The 18,720-nt window shown below is 38.5% G+C and overlaps 1 protein-coding gene across 1 annotated transcript in view; it reads right to left on the reverse strand.

Annotated features, from left to right (window-relative positions):
- The window catches only part of LOC132157446 (CUB and sushi domain-containing protein 1-like), a 636,306-nt gene that overhangs the window by 207,008 nt on the left and 410,578 nt on the right, over positions 1-18,720 (reverse strand). The window contains exons 6-7 of the mRNA XM_059566804.1: positions 10,030-10,142; positions 7,787-7,864 (exon numbers count right to left, since the gene is read on the reverse strand). Of these exons, the coding sequence (XP_059422787.1) occupies positions 7,787-7,864; positions 10,030-10,142 (191 nt within the window). The remainder of the gene's footprint in view (positions 1-7,786; positions 7,865-10,029; positions 10,143-18,720) is intronic.

Consider the following 18,720-nt stretch of genomic DNA (forward strand, 5'->3'; position numbering starts at 1 on the left):
TGCCAAAGCTTCTCTCGTTAGTTTCACCCACCCAGACCAATGTCCATCATTGTGACTTGATCTCATTCCAGGGTTTGGAGTACGATCTCCAGATGACAGTATGTCATTGGCGGCACCAGACATGGAAGATTGGGCGGGCTCCATGACAATCCCACCCTTTTGCCGTCTATGGAACCCATAGATGCTAAAGCAGGGATGAAGGTCAAACTTTTCTGTGTCCTCTTTAAAACTGTCGAAGAGTTTGTTTTAAAGTGGTTTACTCCAGAGGAGCCTACTCACAGTCACCTGGATGAATGATTCTTACTGGGGTGCTGCCAGGCCCCTCGCCAATAAGCTTTTCCATTCTTTCCAGAGGTTCACACAGAGTTCACCAAGTCATAGCGCACACCCTATTCGGCCTGCCTATGCACATCTTCTTAATCTGCCCTCACCACAGTTGACGGCGCTAAAGAAAAAAGTGCCTCCCCTGGATGAGTCAGTGGCCACGTACCTCTGCCTGGTCATTGTCACTGGATAAAAGGCAAAAATCGCCAATGCAGGACAACGCCAGCCCTTGCTAGATGAGCCTACACCTCGTCTGGCCAGGTGGCCTTAGCATTGCATTCCATGGCTGTCCTCTTTCAGGCCAAACTCCAGATCCTCTTGCAAATATGACCAGGGGACTGGTTCTTCTCTCTGGATCTGAAAGAGGCTTACTTTCACATCCATATAGCCCCTCATCACAAGCAATTATTGAGATTAGCCTTTGAGGAAGTAGCATATCATTACATGGTCCTTTTAATTGATTCAAGATTAAAGATTTTTATTCGTCACATACAAAATTATATATAGCATATATAACCAACAGTGAAAAGTGAGTCAGGTCCGCTCCATGGACAGTGCAATTATTAAAGAAAACAACACAGATGAAAATATACATAAATATAGCTATGTAAGAATGAAATAAAAGTAAACAATAAAAATATAAGAATAAAATATAAAAAAGATGTATGTTGCATGGACAAGTCTGGACCAGATCCAGCTGCATTTCAGGACAATGGCTCAGGTCATCGGCAGGTCAATGGCCACCTTAGTGATGCTAGACCAACACTTATGGTTAAACCTCACGGAGAGTGTTGGTCTAGCATCACTAAGGTGGCTATTGACGTGCTTATTTATAATTAAATGATGTCATTATGTCTCAATTAAATATTAGATAAATAAATAGAAATGGATGTAAACAAACCAGCGAGCTGATCAGCGCAGGACCGCAGAACACGGCCAGAAATCCCATCAGGTCCGGCTGCTTTCCTTACATTCACTCGCTTTAGTGCCATCCGAACCTCGTCCTCCGACATGGTGATCGCATGATGATTGCTGATCTGACTGCTGCTTCCTGACGCGCTGATCGGCAGACTCACACTGCTTAGATTGCTTTCAAAGCGGTCGTAGTGTTTACCTAGAGCCTCCCTCCCTCTCAGGATGCTTCAGATGTGTCAAGGTGGACCAGGACTACGTGGACCAGGTCCCTTGGAAGAACCATCAGTGGTTAAAACAGGGCATGGCTCTGGGAATGTTCCTCAGCTGTGGGATCTGTACCTTTGGCCTCTTGATGGGATCCTACAGACCTCCTCAAGAGCTTCTTAAATACTATTTCACAGGCTAGAATCCAAGTCTACAAAACATCTCTATGCCCTTAAAATGTTTGAACTTCTCTCCAAAAACCCAACTTCCTGCAACATATCAGTGATATTGTCCTACCACCAAGATATGATGTAAAAGGGTCATTCCCCTTACACGCTCAAGGTCTATGTAGCAGCAATAGCAGCTTTGCATGCTCTAATAGCCAACCAGTCAGTGGGTAGGAACAACATGGTGGTTTGTTTTTTATTGGGGTCTAGGAGTCTTAATCCGCCTCACCCCCTTACTGTCCCTACATGGGACCTGCCTATGGTCCTCAGGGCTCTTAGGATTTCCCACTTTGAGCCACTACAATTGACCAACTTCTGGCCCCTGGGAGTAAGAGCCCTGAGAATTTACATTGAGCGTTCCGCCCCATTTAAGCAGTCGGAACAACACTTTGTATGTTTCAGTGGCCAAGCCAAAGGCCTTCCGGTCACGAAGCAGAGACTTTCCCGATTGATAGTTGATGCTATTTCACTAGCATACTCCTACTTGGGCCTGCAATGCCCCATAGGAGTAAGAGCTCACTCCAGTAGAGGAGTAGCCTCATCCTGGGCATGGCCTAAAAGGTGTGTCCATTGCAGAGTTCTGAACAGTGGCTGGCTTGGCCTTGTCATTCACCTTTTTTATGTTCTACAACCTTGAAGTCCCAGCCTTACGGGCCCAGGTTCTTGCTCTATAAGTTGGCACTCACTTACCAAAAAACAGGACCAGTTCTTCAGTCTTTTGCCTTACTTCTTGTATGCTCTTGGCACTCTTTAAGTACAGAGTATTTCTTGGAACGATTATTCAAGGCCGGTCTGACCTCTGTAAGTTTAGCTCTCTTTGCTTCCTGCGGGGCTTACCCTGCTAATACTTGGTCCCTTCGGGGCCCTTGGGTGCTTAAGGCACGTTCAAGTATCGATCATTCCTCTATCATAGTGTGTTGCGACTGTACTGGTTCCTCATCACATCTAGTGAGGCAGTACATTTATAGTATCGGTAGTAAATGTACTCAGTTCAAGGTTACTAATGTAACCTTGGTTCCCTGAGAAACGGGAACAAGTACTGCATTGCTAGCCGTGCTATGCACAGTCATGGCCAAAAGTTTTGAGAATTACATAAATATTAGTTTTCAAAAAGTTTGCTGCTAAACTGCTTTTAGATCTTTGTTTCAGTTGTTTCTGTGATATACTGAAATATAATTACAAGCACTTCATATGTTTCAAAGGCTTTTATCGACAATTACATGACATTTATGCAAAGAGTCAGTATTTGCAGTGTTGGCCCTTCTTTTTCAGGACCTCTGCAATTCGACTGGGCATACTCTCAATCAACTTCTGGGCCAAATACTGACTGATAGCAACCCATTCTTTCATAATCACTTCTTGGAATTTGTTAGAATTAGTGGGTTTTTGTTTGTCCACCCGCCTCTTGAGGATTGACCACAAGTTCTCAATGGGATTAAGATCTGGGGAGTTTCCAGGCCATGAACCCAAAATTTCAACATTCTGGTCCCCGAGCCACTTAGTTATCACTTTTTCCTTATGGCACGGTGCTCCATCGTGCTGGAAAATGCATTGTTCTTCACCAAACTGTTGTTGGATTGTTGGAGGGTGTTTTGGAACCATTCTTTATTCATGGCTGTGTTTTTGGGCAGAATTGTGAGTGAGCCCACTCCCTTGGATTAGAAGCAACCCCACACATGAATGGTGTCAGAATGCTTTACTGTTGGCATGACACAGGACTGATGGTAGCGCTCACCTTTTCTTCTCCGGACAAGCCTTTTTCCAGATGCCCCAAACAATCGGAAAGGGGCTTCATCAGAGAATATGACTTTGCCCCAGTCCTCAGCAGTCCATTCACTATACTTTCTGCAGAAGATCAATATGTCCCTGATGTTTTGTTTGGAGAGAAGTTACTTCTTTGCTGCCCTTCTTGACACCAGGCCATCTTCCAAAAGTCTTCGCCTCACTGTGCGTGCAGATGCGCTCACACCTGCCTGTTGCCATTCCTGAGCAAGCTCTGCACTGGTGGCACTCCGATCCCGCAGCTGAATCCTCTTTAGGAGATGATCCTGGCGCTTGCTGGACTTTCTTGGACGCCCTGAAGCCTTCTTTACAAGAATTGAACCTCTTTCCTTGAAGTTCTTGATGATCCTATAAATTGTTGATTTAGGTGCAATCTTAGTAGCCAAAATATCCTTGCCTGTGAACCCATTTTTATGCAACGCAATGATGGCTGCGCGCGTTTCTTTGCAGGTCACCATGGTTAACAATGGAAGAACAATGATTTCAAACATCACCCTCCTTTTAACATGTCAAGTCTGCCATTCTAACCCAATCAGCCTGGCATAATGATCTCCAGCCTTGTGCTCGTCAACATTCTCACCTGAGTTAACAAGATGATTACTGAAATGATCTCAGCAGGTCCTTTAATGACAGCAATGAAATGCAGTGGAAAGGTTTTTTTGGGATTAAGTTAATTTTCATGGCAAAGAAGGACTATGCAATTCATCTAATCACCCTTCATAACATTCTGGAGTATATGCAAATTGCTATTATAAAAAACTTAAGCAGCAACTTTTCCAATTTCCAATATTTATGTCATTCTCAAAACTTTTGGCCACGACTGTACCTGATGATCCTATGCCAGAATGCTCACTTTACAAAGCCACATGATGCCGGCGGGTTTCATGGCCATAAGCTCATGCAACTTGCCATTGTTGTGTTTTTTTTGTTTTTTTTGTTTTTTTTACTGCACAAACCAATGGCCATGCATTTGCGTTATTGAAAAGGCTTCAGTAATCTGAGAAAAATTAGTTTTCCAATTGCGTCTAGCACTTATTACACTAATCACTGAATTTTCCCACAACATATTAAGTTTGTATCGGTTTCAAATACCCCCCCCCCCCCCCCCTCCCAAAAGTCAAAAGTCTGGCTCTGTAAAAGTAAAATAGAGGTGCAAAAATCCATTTACTGTACCTATAAAAGTTACACTGGCATGTTTGGGTGGTGAGACTATGTGATTTATTTCGGTTAAAAGGCAATCTCTTCATTTCCTGTGAACTGGGCTGTTTGTCATGAAAACCCTAGGCAACCTCTCTCATGTTGCATGCAATGACTGACTGAGTGTCAATAAACAAGCTATTGTAATCATGCACACATTGTGTAAATTTTACAGAAGCTCAAATGAAGTGGTGTACTTCACAGAGTCAACAACTTTTGTGATGTTAATTGCCATGGAACTTGTTCAACGAAGCACAGAACGGGCAAAATCATCCATACAGCTTAACATTGCATAGCTTCCTCCATCCTATTAAGAATATCATCAAGGGCATCTTTATTAAACTCATAATGAAAACAAGAAAGGCCACAATAGTGACTGAGAAGAATACAGTTGTGCTGAAGAGAATAAAATGAGCATTCCTTCAGCCAATAAAATTGAACTTTTGGCATTTGAAAATTGTGGTGTGGTGCTTACATTTGGTTTTTAGGGCTGGTACGAATACCATTTTTTGAGCTTTGAAGCTTCGCTAGTAATCAACATTGAATGTTTGAAGCTTCGGAGGGAGGGGGCTAAACATATTCTTCTCTCTAATAAAGGCAGGAATCTCTGTGTGTCTGTCTGTTAGCATTTTTATTATGTGGAGAACCGTTCATCCAATCTCTTCAAGCATACAACAATATGTTTTTTTTTTTTGTAATAGTATAAATTAACATAAAAAGTATATAATAAATATTGAATAAAACATTAAATTGAATAAACTGTATTGTAACACTGATATAAGATTAATGCAAACCCAGACTCAATGAAAATTCATGTTTGTGGTGACATTTCTGCAACACCAATATTAAAAACCTTACTGCACATTTCACAGTGGTTTCAAAGTGAAATATCCAGTGAGTGGCTCTAAAATGCACATTTAATATGTGACCATGGCCACATTTTATGATGTTTGTTAAGGTACCCATTGCAGTGTTTTTATTCTGTTGCTTCGGGTAGGTATCAAAGCAGTACAGAATTCAATGTCCAGTAAGTGTCGCTACAATTTTAAAGCTACATTGTGTTGGAAAATAACCTAGAACACTGTCTAATACTTGATGGCTGTTCTGTCAATTCTTCATCATCAGTTAGGAACCCAGGGGTGCTATTTGATCACAATCTTTCCTTAGAAAGCCACGTTTCTAGCATTTGTAAAACTACATTTTTCCATCTCAAAATATATCTAAATTACGGCCTATACTCTCAATGTCAAATGCAGAAATGTTAATCAATGCATTTATGACCTCAAGGTTAGATTATTTTAATGCTTTATTGGGTGGTTGTTCTGCACGCTTAGTAAACAAATTACAGCTAGTCCAAAATGCAGCAGCAAGAGTTCTAACTAGAACCAGGAAGTATGACCATATTAGCCCGGTCCTGTCAACACTGCACTGGCTCCCAGATTTTAAGATAGATTTTAAGCCTCCTCAGTATTTGAATAAGCTCCTTTTACATTATAATCCTTTATGTTCGCTATCTTCTCAAAACTCAGGCAGTTTGATAATACCTAGAATATCAAAATCAACTGCGGGTGGCAGATCCTTTTACTACTTGGCACCTAAACTCTGGAATAACCTACCTAACATTGTTCGGGAGGAAGACACTCTTGCAGTTTAAATCTAGAATAAAGACCCATCTCTTTAACCTGGCTTACACATACCATATTAATATGCTTTTAATATCCAAATCCGTTAAAGGATTTTTAATCTGCATTAATTATGTAAACCGGAACCGGGAACACTTCCCATAACACCCGATGTACTTGCTACATCATTAGAAGAATGGCATCTACGCTAATATTATTCTGTTTCTCTCTCATTCCGAGGTCACCGTAGCCACCAGATCCAGTCTGTATCCAGATCAGAGTGTCACTGCAGTCACCCGGATCCAGTCTGTCACCGATGGAGTTTCGGTTCCTTGCCGCTGTCGCCTCTCGCTTGCTTAGTTTGGGTCGCTTCATCTACAGCATTATCGTTGACTTTATTGTAAATAAATGCACAGGCACTATTGAAACTGAACAGAGATGACATCACTGAATTCAATGATGAACTGCCTTTAACTGTCATTTTGCATTATTGACACTGTTTTCCTAATGAATGTTGTTCAGTTGCTTTGTTGCAATGTATTTTGTATAAAGCGCTATATAAATAAAGGTGACTTGACTTGACTTGAAAATAGCATACCCCCTACACCAGGGGTGCCCAACCCTACTCCTGGCGATCAACTGTCCTGCAAAGTTTGGCTCCAACCCTAATCAAACACACCTGCGTTTAATTTTTAAGGGAGCCATAAGACCTTAATTAGTTGCTTCAGGTGTGTTTGATTAGGATTGGAGCCAAACCTTGCATGGCAGTCGATCGCCAGGAGCAGGGTTGGGCACCCCTGCCCTACACCAAACCCAACCATAAACCTTCCTAATAGTATTAACGAAAGCATTTGCTCATCCATACATACTATTTTAACTTCTTTCTATGCAATTTTGAGCTGTTTTGTCAATCCATAGTTTCACAGGATTCATACCGGATCTCCTCACAAGTGCTATGCTGTATCATGCAAACTACAGAGCAAATCTACTGTGTTAGAAAACCCAAATATATAAAGCTCTATATGTGATGCTAACATTAAAAATAGTCTGTTTCAAATCTCGCAGCATATTAAAATAGTTTTGAAGTCATGACATAATATTGTGCAAGTAATTGTGTGAAAATTCTTCATCTAAATTTGGACCAATAATTCATAATTTTTGTAAAAAGGAATAGAAGTTGTCTGAGTTTTACTGACTTCAATTGGAAACTGCAATGGTTCTTAATTTAATTTTAATTTATTTTTTATTTTTTTGTAGAAATGTAGGCAGAGGCACGTATTTCAAATGAGCCTGTGTAGAATTCATGCCATGCTCTAACATGAGCCAAATCACTACTTACATACTGAAAAGCAGTTAGAACTTTACAGTTTACCTCAATTATTTTATCTTGTCTAGACCTCATGGCTTGCAGTGAAGGAAGCATGTTAGGTCTTTTCTGCTTAAATAAACAGTCTTGTTCTCTTGTTTTATTTTTGCTTAGACTTAAATGGGGGACAGTTTTAGAAATGTACTTACAGACTGCATTTTTGTGACTTGTATCCTTGCTCGGGAGCATTTTCACCCCTCTGGATTTCAGCTCGATGGCCTTCTTCACTGTTGGGAGAAAGTAAAGGTGAAGTGTGTGGAAGTGGAAATCACAATCTATTCATACAGTTAGCAGAGCCTGTCAAGTGCCCAAGAGTGCCAAAACCTCATTGAACATGAATAATCCTCTATGATTCAGTCTTGCATGGGCCATCAAAATAAGACTGTCCCAATGGGCAGAGGTCTTTTTATAATTAGCAGAGGTATGACAGATCTCAAATAATGTGCACACTTTGTTATCTGAAACAACTATCATTGTGGCATGCAATTATTGGACACCTACCAATATTTGCATCATCTGGAGCCAAATAAGATTTCAAGGCATTTTCGGGAATTCAGACCTGTAATTATGCCATGTAGGATGCCAATTATGACTTGGGTATCATGAAGATTCACCTTGCATAATGTCCTCTCTGTATGGCATCCGCCCCACCAGTGGGTTTTGATACAATTAAAAGATATTTTCATAAATATGATAGAAACAATAAAGCAATGCGGCAAAACGCGTTGATTATTTGTTGTGAGAAATCACCCCTTTAAATGTATTTAAAAGTCACCCTTGCTATGCCCTCTACCTGCCACAGATTGAGATGGGGGGGGGGGGGGTAATGTTATGCACCATAGCATTCTGTTTCCATTTTTAACTAAATTCAACAATGTAGGAGATAAATATTGCACTTTTATACCAAACATTTCCTAAACCTATTATTTATCCCAACACTGTATAAACACACACAGTGTTAAATATTAAAGTCCTAAATTTAAAATGTATATTTTTGATTTGCAAATAAAAAATGTATCCATTTGGATTACATAGTTTTAAAATAAACTAATAAACTCAATGTGATGCATATTCATACTTAAACAAAAACAGGTAAGAAACAGGAAAGATTTATGTTAGAGTATTAATAAACAGAATGTGTTTTATACACAAAATAACCGAGTTTACCAAATTATTATCCATAAATCCACCTTGTGTGAATTTCATAATTTAGTTTTTAATATCTGAATGTTGCTTGCTCCACAGCTAACCATATTTTACCATGTTCATACTTTTAAACTGTAATTATTTTTACAATTAACAGTTAACAGATTTTGGCATATTCTGCACATTCTAGATAAGTGTTTATATATATATATAAATACTGTATACATTGTTTTAAAAAATCAAGTAGATGTGAAGTTAATACGAAAATACACCATTATTTATTTATTAATTTTGCGATGACTGTGTTAAAGTGCTAAGTTGTTCATCCATATGCTAAGCAGAGGATTTACATTCATCTGATGACTCAATCCAAATTTATGTAAATGTTATAAGCAATTCAAATATGCCTTAATAAATAATAAAAGCCCTAAACAATGTATTTTGTATATTATTTAACATAAAAAGTCAAAATTATATATCAAATTTAACTAGAAAATTCAAATGATACACATTTTGTCATTTAACAAATTAAACTGATCATAAATTAAATTATAACCCATATGTTATTTTTTTTTAATCCTCATATTTTAAGAGAGAGAGAGAGAGAGACTTTTACTGTGCCTTTTACTGATTTCATTACTGTAGCTATTTCTGTTACTGTTTCTGAGTGTGTTACAACCATCCCCATACTAACCTATTAATGCACTTAGACTGTAGCCATTTTTTATCCATTGTAAGCATGCATATGATTTGTAGTCTACACAAATTGCAATACTTCAGCTGTGCAAGTGTGCATATATTTTTGTAATATAAAAAGAAAGTGCATTTATAGCCAACATTCTAAAATGTAACAAATTCAACAAATCCCCCTGAGCTTCCCCTGAGATTCATGGCATTCCTCGCTTATTATGCAAATAGAAAACACGATCATAAACGCATATCATGAAAATGATTTAGAAGCTCCCCATCTTGCGTTATTCACGTTAGAAACACAAATTCCCTCACTACTGTCGTGACTGATTTTCCAAATATAAACAGGGGGTAGTGGGTGGGGGGCGTTCAGTGGGATGTTGTAATCATCATTCCAGCAATGTGTCTGCTCATTGAGTCACTAAGACAAGCCAAGATGTCATTTTTAGCTACAGCAGAACACGCCAAGGGATGTGCTGTCTTTCATTGCCAACTGTCGCACATCTGCCAGTGAGCACTCCTCTCCTCCAATGTCCTGCACACACTGACCCCTTACCTTGATACTGGGCACTAAATCCTTTCCTCCGATGGTTGCTGTCAGACGTGAAGTGAAGCCGCAGCCAATTCTTGCTACTGATGACAGGGGATGGCAAATTCATTCCAGTAAGCCTGAAAAGAAACACAATTTTCATTGCACTGGACAAAAAGGTGATTAAAATCAACTGTACAATCAGCTTCGTTAAAAAATTACATAAAAATAAATTTTGCACACATATGGGTTGCAAAAAAACCTTTCATTTTCACATAAAAAAAAATTCTAATTTAATTATTTAACCACTCCCTATTGTTATTTTAAAAACATATCCTTTATACCAGTGGTTTTCAACCTGTGGGCCGCGGCCCACTGGTATTGTAGGTGGGCCGCCAATTACTAATAAAATAAATGATATATTTCATGTATATAATTAAATAACAAAAAATAAATATTAAACTGTAACTATGCTTCCACTATTGGAGCTTGCTGATTGGTTTAAGAATAAACCGCCAATTTATCTTAGATATTTTTGCTGCATATGCTACAGAACAACAAATTCAAACATGCATAAATGCTGTCAATATGTTCCCTGACTGCTTGCTCCGCTGACTGTCTACCCGCTGCCGAGCTCTGCCTGGATCTGGTTTTCCCGTTTTGCTGAGCGGTGCCAGTCCGAGTTATTTTCTGTTCATTGCCAGTTCATTCTAGGGCTGTGCGATTAATAGAAATCGTCATAAAATAACGATTTGAGCCTGCGCGATTTCTAAATCGCTTTATAGCAAGATTTTCCGCGGCTCTGACCTCCCGCATTATGCTATCTTATCCAATCAGAATGTAGCGCCTACTGCGAGAACAGAACAGACTGGGCATATGCCTAACTCCAGGTTCACACACTGTCTGCGATGCGCCTTTTTTCCGAGCCCATGTTAACGGATCAGAGCGATCACACTGCACGAGGTAAAGGCTTTAAATAAAAACGTGCGAAAATTTATATCTAGCACATGAGCATAGAGAGAGTTGTGAGTGCACAGGACACAGTTTAAGTGTGATGAGAAACGTTTTAAGTGCGCACTCTCTCTCCGGGTGAGAGCAGCGTGTATCTGAGCAATCTCGTCTGGTTTTGTGACCTGTAGAGCAAAAGGAAATCTGCGTGCGAGCGGAGAGATTCGCTCTCGTGCATTATTTTAATGTGCTTTCGCGTTACAATAAAGCACTCTCTCTGCTGCTTCTGCACCGAACACATAACTGTATATATTTATATTTTATTTATTTTTTAGCATAAGTCTATAAATGTTGTTACACCTTTAGTGATTATTTTGACTTATGTCTGTTCTAGAGACGTTACAACTTTTTGATAAAGCTCTAATTGGTTTTCTTTTGGAAATATGTTTCAAATTCACCCTGAATGCATTTATTACTGTAAAGCATATATGTGTGCGTCACAATTGTGATTAAAATCGAAATATCAAAATTGCTCAAAGAAATCGCGATGTTTTTTTCCCCATATCGCACAGCCCTAGTTCATTCAATAAATACAGTTAACAATCTAGCTTCTGAGTACTAAGTTATTAACCGTACAATAGCGGGGTCAGTTATTATTATTATTTTTTTTTGCAGTGGGCCGCGCAAACATATATGTTTGGATGTGTGGGCCGCGAGTTGAAAAAGGTTGGGAACCACTGCTTTATACTGTGTTGGAGTACTAATTAGCATATTTTTTGGGACACCCAACAATGGCAATTTAAAGATTAAATTATACTGAGAATGGCTCTAACAACTTTTGTGAGACGTGGACACCCAAGGGCTTTTCTGTTTCTTTCTTAAACGCATCTCGACATATGGATGATCATCATCTCACGTTAATAGCACCTGGAGAAGTCACTGGTAAAATAAAATCTAAATTTAATAACACTGACTCCCTTGTGAGAGCAAAAAAAGTTTTCCTCAACACAAGCTTTGATGTCATTAGGATTCCTTCTGTTCTTTACCTGCTGCTTTTTTTTTATACAAACCCCCCTTCATGTTCCAGGCCAGGGTGCCTATTAAAACTTCTCCTTCACCTTGTGAAACTCAAGGTGTGTAAACTTCATGTTACCAATTGTGTGTGTTGTCCTGCAAGGGTTAGTTTGAAGCCATGATGGTAATAGTTTGAAACACCACTGTGATTCGCGACTAGGGCACAGCTACAGTCCTGGAGCAAAATTTCTTCATCTTTTATCTTTGTTTTTCCGATTATCTGGTCCTGGTGCTTGCCAAACATTCAAACAAAATGACTGCAGAGGATATTTATCTGAAATATTAAATCAGACGATCGAAAGGAAGTAGAAATGGTCACAAATCAAAGATGAAACTAAATCCAATGAAAAGCTACAGTCTTGACAATAATCATTCATATCCTTAACAAGCATTAATGAAGGCAGCTACAGCACAGTCATTAGCGTATAATTTAATATTCCATCCCAAATAAGAGCTTCATCTCCTTGATGAGGAGACTATTTTGTTTTTGGCAGTGAGATCTGAGAGGAGTCTGATATATTCTCTGTGTAGTATGAATGAGAGTGAATCTCAGGAAACCTGTTGAGAACATGTCTGGGTCACATTTCTTAAATAAAGCAAAGCTTATTTTCAGCTCAATTTGTATGCAAAGTGTAATTTTGATTTCCTTCTTTTGATTCAGGGGTACTTTTGTGAGATTCACCTTTATTTATGTATTTACTTATTAATTTATTAACAAAGCTCAATTAATTTTGTAGGGGAAATAAAATCAAGAAAATGAGCTATTAACAAACACAAGACATGTCTGTGTTCCAAACACTAGGCTGACAGGGTGTTTGTTGAAGCTGAATCCAGTAAGTGAGGTAAAGCCTTTCTGGCACAAAACTGCAGTGACTTGCAATTGATGCACGCTGCTGTGTGAAGCCCTCATTTCTTTTCAAGAAAGTGTAGTTCAACAGTGCATGAAAACCAGGTTGAGCTGAGGAGGCAAAGGAGTAAAAAAGCAAAATGCGTGTGCTTTACAAGAGGCAGGCAACAGGGAGAGAGAGAGAAAAAAACCCTAACAAAATAAGACTGCTTGAAGAGGCCTGTGCAGAGAACACAAAAGCTGAAACTCCGGGAGGAAAACTTAGTTTAAGTTTAACAAAAATGAGTGCTGTCAATCAATTAACAACAACAACAAATAATAATAATAATAATAATAATAATAATAATAATAATAATAATAATAATAATAATAATAATAATGAAACACACTTTTTCCCCCTGAAATTTTGCAATGATTTCACAAAATAAAGACAGTATATTTTTAATATTTGTTTAATGGCATATTTTTTATGACTGAAGGCGAGTATCACTGATACTGCGAATACTGATGTCTCTGATGTTTTTTTCCCCCTAATATTTAACCATTGACTAGCCATTCAACAGTATAATTGAGATTTATCAATTTAAACATTCATTAGACTTTAATAATAAAAAAAATAAAATAAAACAATCCTCACATAAACCTATTATAATAAACGTCATATTTGCAATTTACATAAATTGAATAGTTATTAAATATCTAAATCAAACACTAAATTCAAAATTAAATATACTGTAGAAGAATCCATAAGATTACATAAAGGTTCTACCTGACATCCTAAGCTACAAAAGTTATTTCCTCTTTTTCTTTTAATTAATCACAGAAACTGGGCTATTAGGTTATCTGGCTGCTATTACTTTAAGAGCTGCTGCTGCTGAATCTGATGTGGATCTGACACGCATGCTCATAGTATCATTCAAGCTTTAATATGAAATGACACAGACTACAGTAAGCCATATACACTCCATATATTACAATACAAATTATATATTACCTACTTTAGAAGCAGTAGTAGTGGTTTTTTTTTTTTTTTGCTGTTGATGTTGATTTATATATTATATTGATGACAATCTGATAAATTATGATTCTGGATTTAGAAGAGTCATAAATAAAGATTGTGTTGAGCAGCTGAAGAGATCTAAGGTCTTCAAAGAGAATGGCCATTATTTTATTCACAAGTTGTAGCCAAATTTATTCAAGCTCTGGCAACAGTGTCAGAGAGGTCAAGAGAGCAAGCCCACTTTGATGACTGCATTACGAGCAGCAATGGCAGAGGGGAGAAAATAAAAAGAAATGTTCTTTCAAAAACCAAACCATGATTCCTTCACAAAAAAAATAAATAAATAAAAACTGTGAGGTTTATGTTTGACATCAAAAAATGTTTATTGCATTTGAACAATATCAATGGATTACATTTACATTTAGTCATTTAGCAGACGCTTTTATCCAAAGCGACTTACAAATGAGTACAATTAGTTTTTAAACAATGTATTAATGTTGATGCAGATGACAGCTGGTTAATTTTGAAAGCCACCAACAATTAGAACCATATGAATGTTTGTTTTTTTTTTTTTAAGAAAATAATTTATAATGTAGAAATGCTGTTTTCTAAAGAAAATAAAGTCCACACCACTATATTGTTTTGATGATGACAAGGAGAAAATTTGAATCATTTTCAGATTGACCTTCAGTGATCTACAACACTCTTTAAGCATGGCTAAATCACTATAATGCACAGTCTCACTTCAATTTACTTTTATGCACAGTTTGACATTGACAAAAGTGACACCCTGAGTTTTTTTCTTCTAACTGACAAAACTTGACATGACAGGTCAGCTGGTGTCCCTTGGTCCTTGCTCTGGAAATTGCTTTGCAGAAGTCAAAGTAATCAGTAGGTTTAGTCGGAAGATGATGTCCTCTAAATATTAGCTTTCAAATCCAGCCACCTGCCAGCTGTCCATCTCTTAGCCAAATCCCATACCCTCATGTCTACTTAAGTATCTGTTGAAGGCTGTAGCTATGTTGCTAGAATTGTTTAGTATTTCTTTTTACAGAAGACATTTTAAAAGGATAGTTCACCCCAAAATTTTAATTTTATGTTTATTTGCTTATCCCCAGGGCATCCAAGATGTAGGTGACTACCTACCTATGTTTCTTCAGTAGAACACAAACGGAGATTTAAAAAAACAAAAAACCTTGCAGTCTGTTAGTCATATGCAAGTCAATGGGAATCATGGCTAAAACATACAAAAAAAAAAAATTTACACCCTGCGGCTCGTGACAATACACTGGTGTGCAAAGACACAAAACTATCAGTCTGTGCAAGAAACTGACCAGTATTGATATCGTTTTTTACCTCTGATGCACTGCAATGCCTGAACTGTATGACCACCTCCTCAAAACACGAGAAGGGTATAACTGCAGACCGGAGATCTCCAAATAGAGGCGGGAACTCCAAAACGGGGTGGGAGCCCCAAAATAGGCCTCTCATTGATAGACAGGCGCATAACACGCATGCACAATTTTCCCCAAATCCACTTTAGTGCAAACTCTGCCGCGCAGCTGAATCTGAATTTTTTTTTGGTTGTGTCAGTTAAAGTGTTTATTAAAATATGCAACAAAAAATGCTAACCCCTGAAACTACCCCGCTCCTTACCTTAACCGGTGACCTTTTTAGTTACACCCAGCATCACTACCCACTCTTAGCCTGCGAATTTCATGCCCCGGGACGGCCCCGTTGCTTGGAATAAAATGATAGAGTAAAATCTTTCCCCTCCGGTGGGACTCCTGAGTGACTCCCATTTACATCATGAAGCAGAGGTTCAGACTTGGGTCTAAACACCACTGGCCACGAGCTTTGGGCTCTGCTCTCATGGAGGACATTTATTTATATAGCATATTTTATTTTAGATGAACTAGAAACTATGTTTAATTTATAAAGCTTTATTTTGAAATGTAAGTTAGTAACAATTGGCTGAAGCCACAGCCAGGGCCGGCTTTGCCGACGGCCGCCTGGGGCGCCATCTGCTGGATGGGGCGCAAAATTGCATAATAAAAAAAAAAGTTAATTAAATGTATGTATCGTATTATGAAAGCTGCGCACACGCTGTACACTTTTACTGTGCACTGTCCACACACTGCTTGTATTTGTCCATTTCTTTTACTACATTTACAATCCTAAAAAACGACTGAGTCAATCTGACAGGCAGCTATCAAACTCACGTGCGTTGCTCAGCAACCGGGAGTGGCGCGAAAACATCTGACAGCTGGTTTTAGCACTTTAAATGATGGGGTAAAATATATATTGGATATCACGCCCCATTTTGGAGATCTCCGGTCTGCAGTTATACCCACTTGCAAAACACAGCCTGTTTGTCGTCTTCTTGCTATGGCAGATAGAAGACTTATAAGTGCATTACCACCACCTATCTCTCAAATTGATTACTGACACTATCTACAATCTCAATTAGGAGTGTCAATGGTCTACTTGAAAGATAGGTCGCTGTAATGCATTTATAAGTTTGCGATTCGCCATAGCTGTAGCTGTTATCTGATTAGCTTGAGTAGACAGCACATTGAGTGTGGATTTGTGCATACATTTTGATGCTAGAACATTTCAAAATATACAAATGCTCGCAGTGATCCAAAAAATGCACCAGAATGGACCATAACATAGTTATGTACATTTATGGATCTCATTCCACTTATTTATCTTTTCATTGATTTGTGCATCATAATCTATTTATCTGCTATATTATGTATAAATAGCCCACTTGAACTGCACAAAAGTTGTCAAAAGACAAAACTTTTATTATTCAAAACTTCAGTTATTTAAAAACATGCAATTGCGTTGCTAATAAAAGGGCTGTCTTGAAGTTTGATTGGCGATTAAGTGTCATACAAAATGTGATTAATAATTTATTTTTATGTGTTTTCTTCATGTTATTTGAAGTGTAAAGTTGTGTTAGTTGTTTACTTTTACACTCAAAAGTCTTGGTCATTCAGTTCCCTGAAATAAGTAAAATAAAAATAAAATATATAAATAAATATTAAGTATAAATTTACATAGGCATAATGGTTTTTATACACATATTGTACAAACCATATTTTCCTATACCTAAACCCACTCCTTACAGGAAACATTCTGCTATTTCAGATTTTAATACATAATACATAAAATAGAATTAGAATAGAGAGTGCTAGAGTTAGAGGGTCAAATAAAGATTGAGTAGATGTGTTTTTAGCCATTTCTTGAAGATGGCTAAGGATTCAGAAGTCTTGTGTAGCCTGAAGGTCTAGAATCCATGGCAACATTCATTGGCCAAGGCCTGCCCATGAGGCTGTTTGATCTACATGTCAAACAACCAATCACAGTTCGTTTTTAAAACACTGTAAACGTTCGTAATCACGGGAAGGAGGAGGCAGGAACCGGTGAACATTTAAGTAAAACTTTAATAATAAAATAAACACAAAAGAGCGCGACAGGCCCTCATGCAACGACAGAAACAAAACAACAAAATAAAATCCAGGCCTGGTATTCTCTTGTCCAACACTGTTGACACTCCTCGTTTTATCCTCCCGGAGCTCCTCCGTGGGACTTGAGACCGGTGAGTGGTGCTGCTTTTGCACATTCTCATTAACTCTAACAGCCTAGCTCCGTTCCCATGGCTCAGTCCTCTTTTCCTGTCCCTCTCATCACAGTTTTGTTTCAGAGTCATGTTTTTGGTAAGCCTAAGGAATCAGCTGTTCGGATTGATTTGGGCAGGTCATTCCACCACGATCACTTGCAGAATGCAAACTTCTAGCGACACTTAAGACTGTGGTGAAAGTAGTGAATTTAGGTAAAGGGGAGCAGAGCCAGAAGTGATTTTGTAGGCAAACATCAATGCCTTGAGTTTCATGTGAGCAGCTATTCGTAGCCAGTGCAAATTGATGATTCAATAATTCTGTAATTCAATAATTCTTCTCAGTTTAGATTTTTAGAGTACACATTAGCTTATTTTTCATCGAGCAGTTATTTTATGTGTATGTATGCATGCATGTTGTACTTATGCATGTATGTATTTATTTATTTATTTATTATATAAAAAGGCAGACAGGACATGTAACATATACATCCACTCTCTGACAGTATTGTAGGTGGTACTTATGGATAGGGCTGAAACGATCAGTTGACATTATTAGGGGCGTCGGACTGGAGGCAAAACCAGTACTGATTACCAGGGCCCCAAAGGAAGAGAGGGCCCTTGAAAAGTCTGTAATATATATTTTCGGGGGGGGGGGGGGGGGGGGCATTAGGACTGCCTATGCATAGGGCCCGATTCTTGTGCAGCGTCCCTGGACATTATCAACGAACAACGTCGACAATAAAAAATTGTCGACAAATAATTTTGTTGTCGAGTTGTCGTCAAAGTCATATGATCTAATGTAAGAGCCTGCAATAACGCAGTTTGACTAGTGTGGCTCTGTAGCGCGAGACTGTAAATCACCTCTCCTGAAGAAATTCAGGAGAAGAAGACAGCGCTTCAGGGCTTCAGAATCTGAGGGTGCTGATCTGCGTTTGGATGATTGTTAATATTTGCTGCGTGTTTTTCTCCCAGTAATAAAGAACAATAAAGATGTGGATGTTTGCACGAGCTCTGTAGTTCAGTACTCCAGGGGTGTTGTAATGAATTACAACTTCCTATTCATCCGGAAGAAGGAGGCGGGAACCGGCGGACAATCAAACAACATTTTAATAATACAAAATAAACATAAAACAGCGCACCAGCCCCTCACGGACGACTGGTACGCTCAAATAAAAACCAAAACACAACTAAAAGCCCAGGCCTGGTCCTCTCTCGTCCTTC

This window comes from Carassius carassius, chromosome 14 (assembly GCF_963082965.1).
Source record: "Carassius carassius chromosome 14, fCarCar2.1, whole genome shotgun sequence".
NCBI lineage: Eukaryota > Metazoa > Chordata > Actinopteri > Cypriniformes > Cyprinidae > Carassius > Carassius carassius.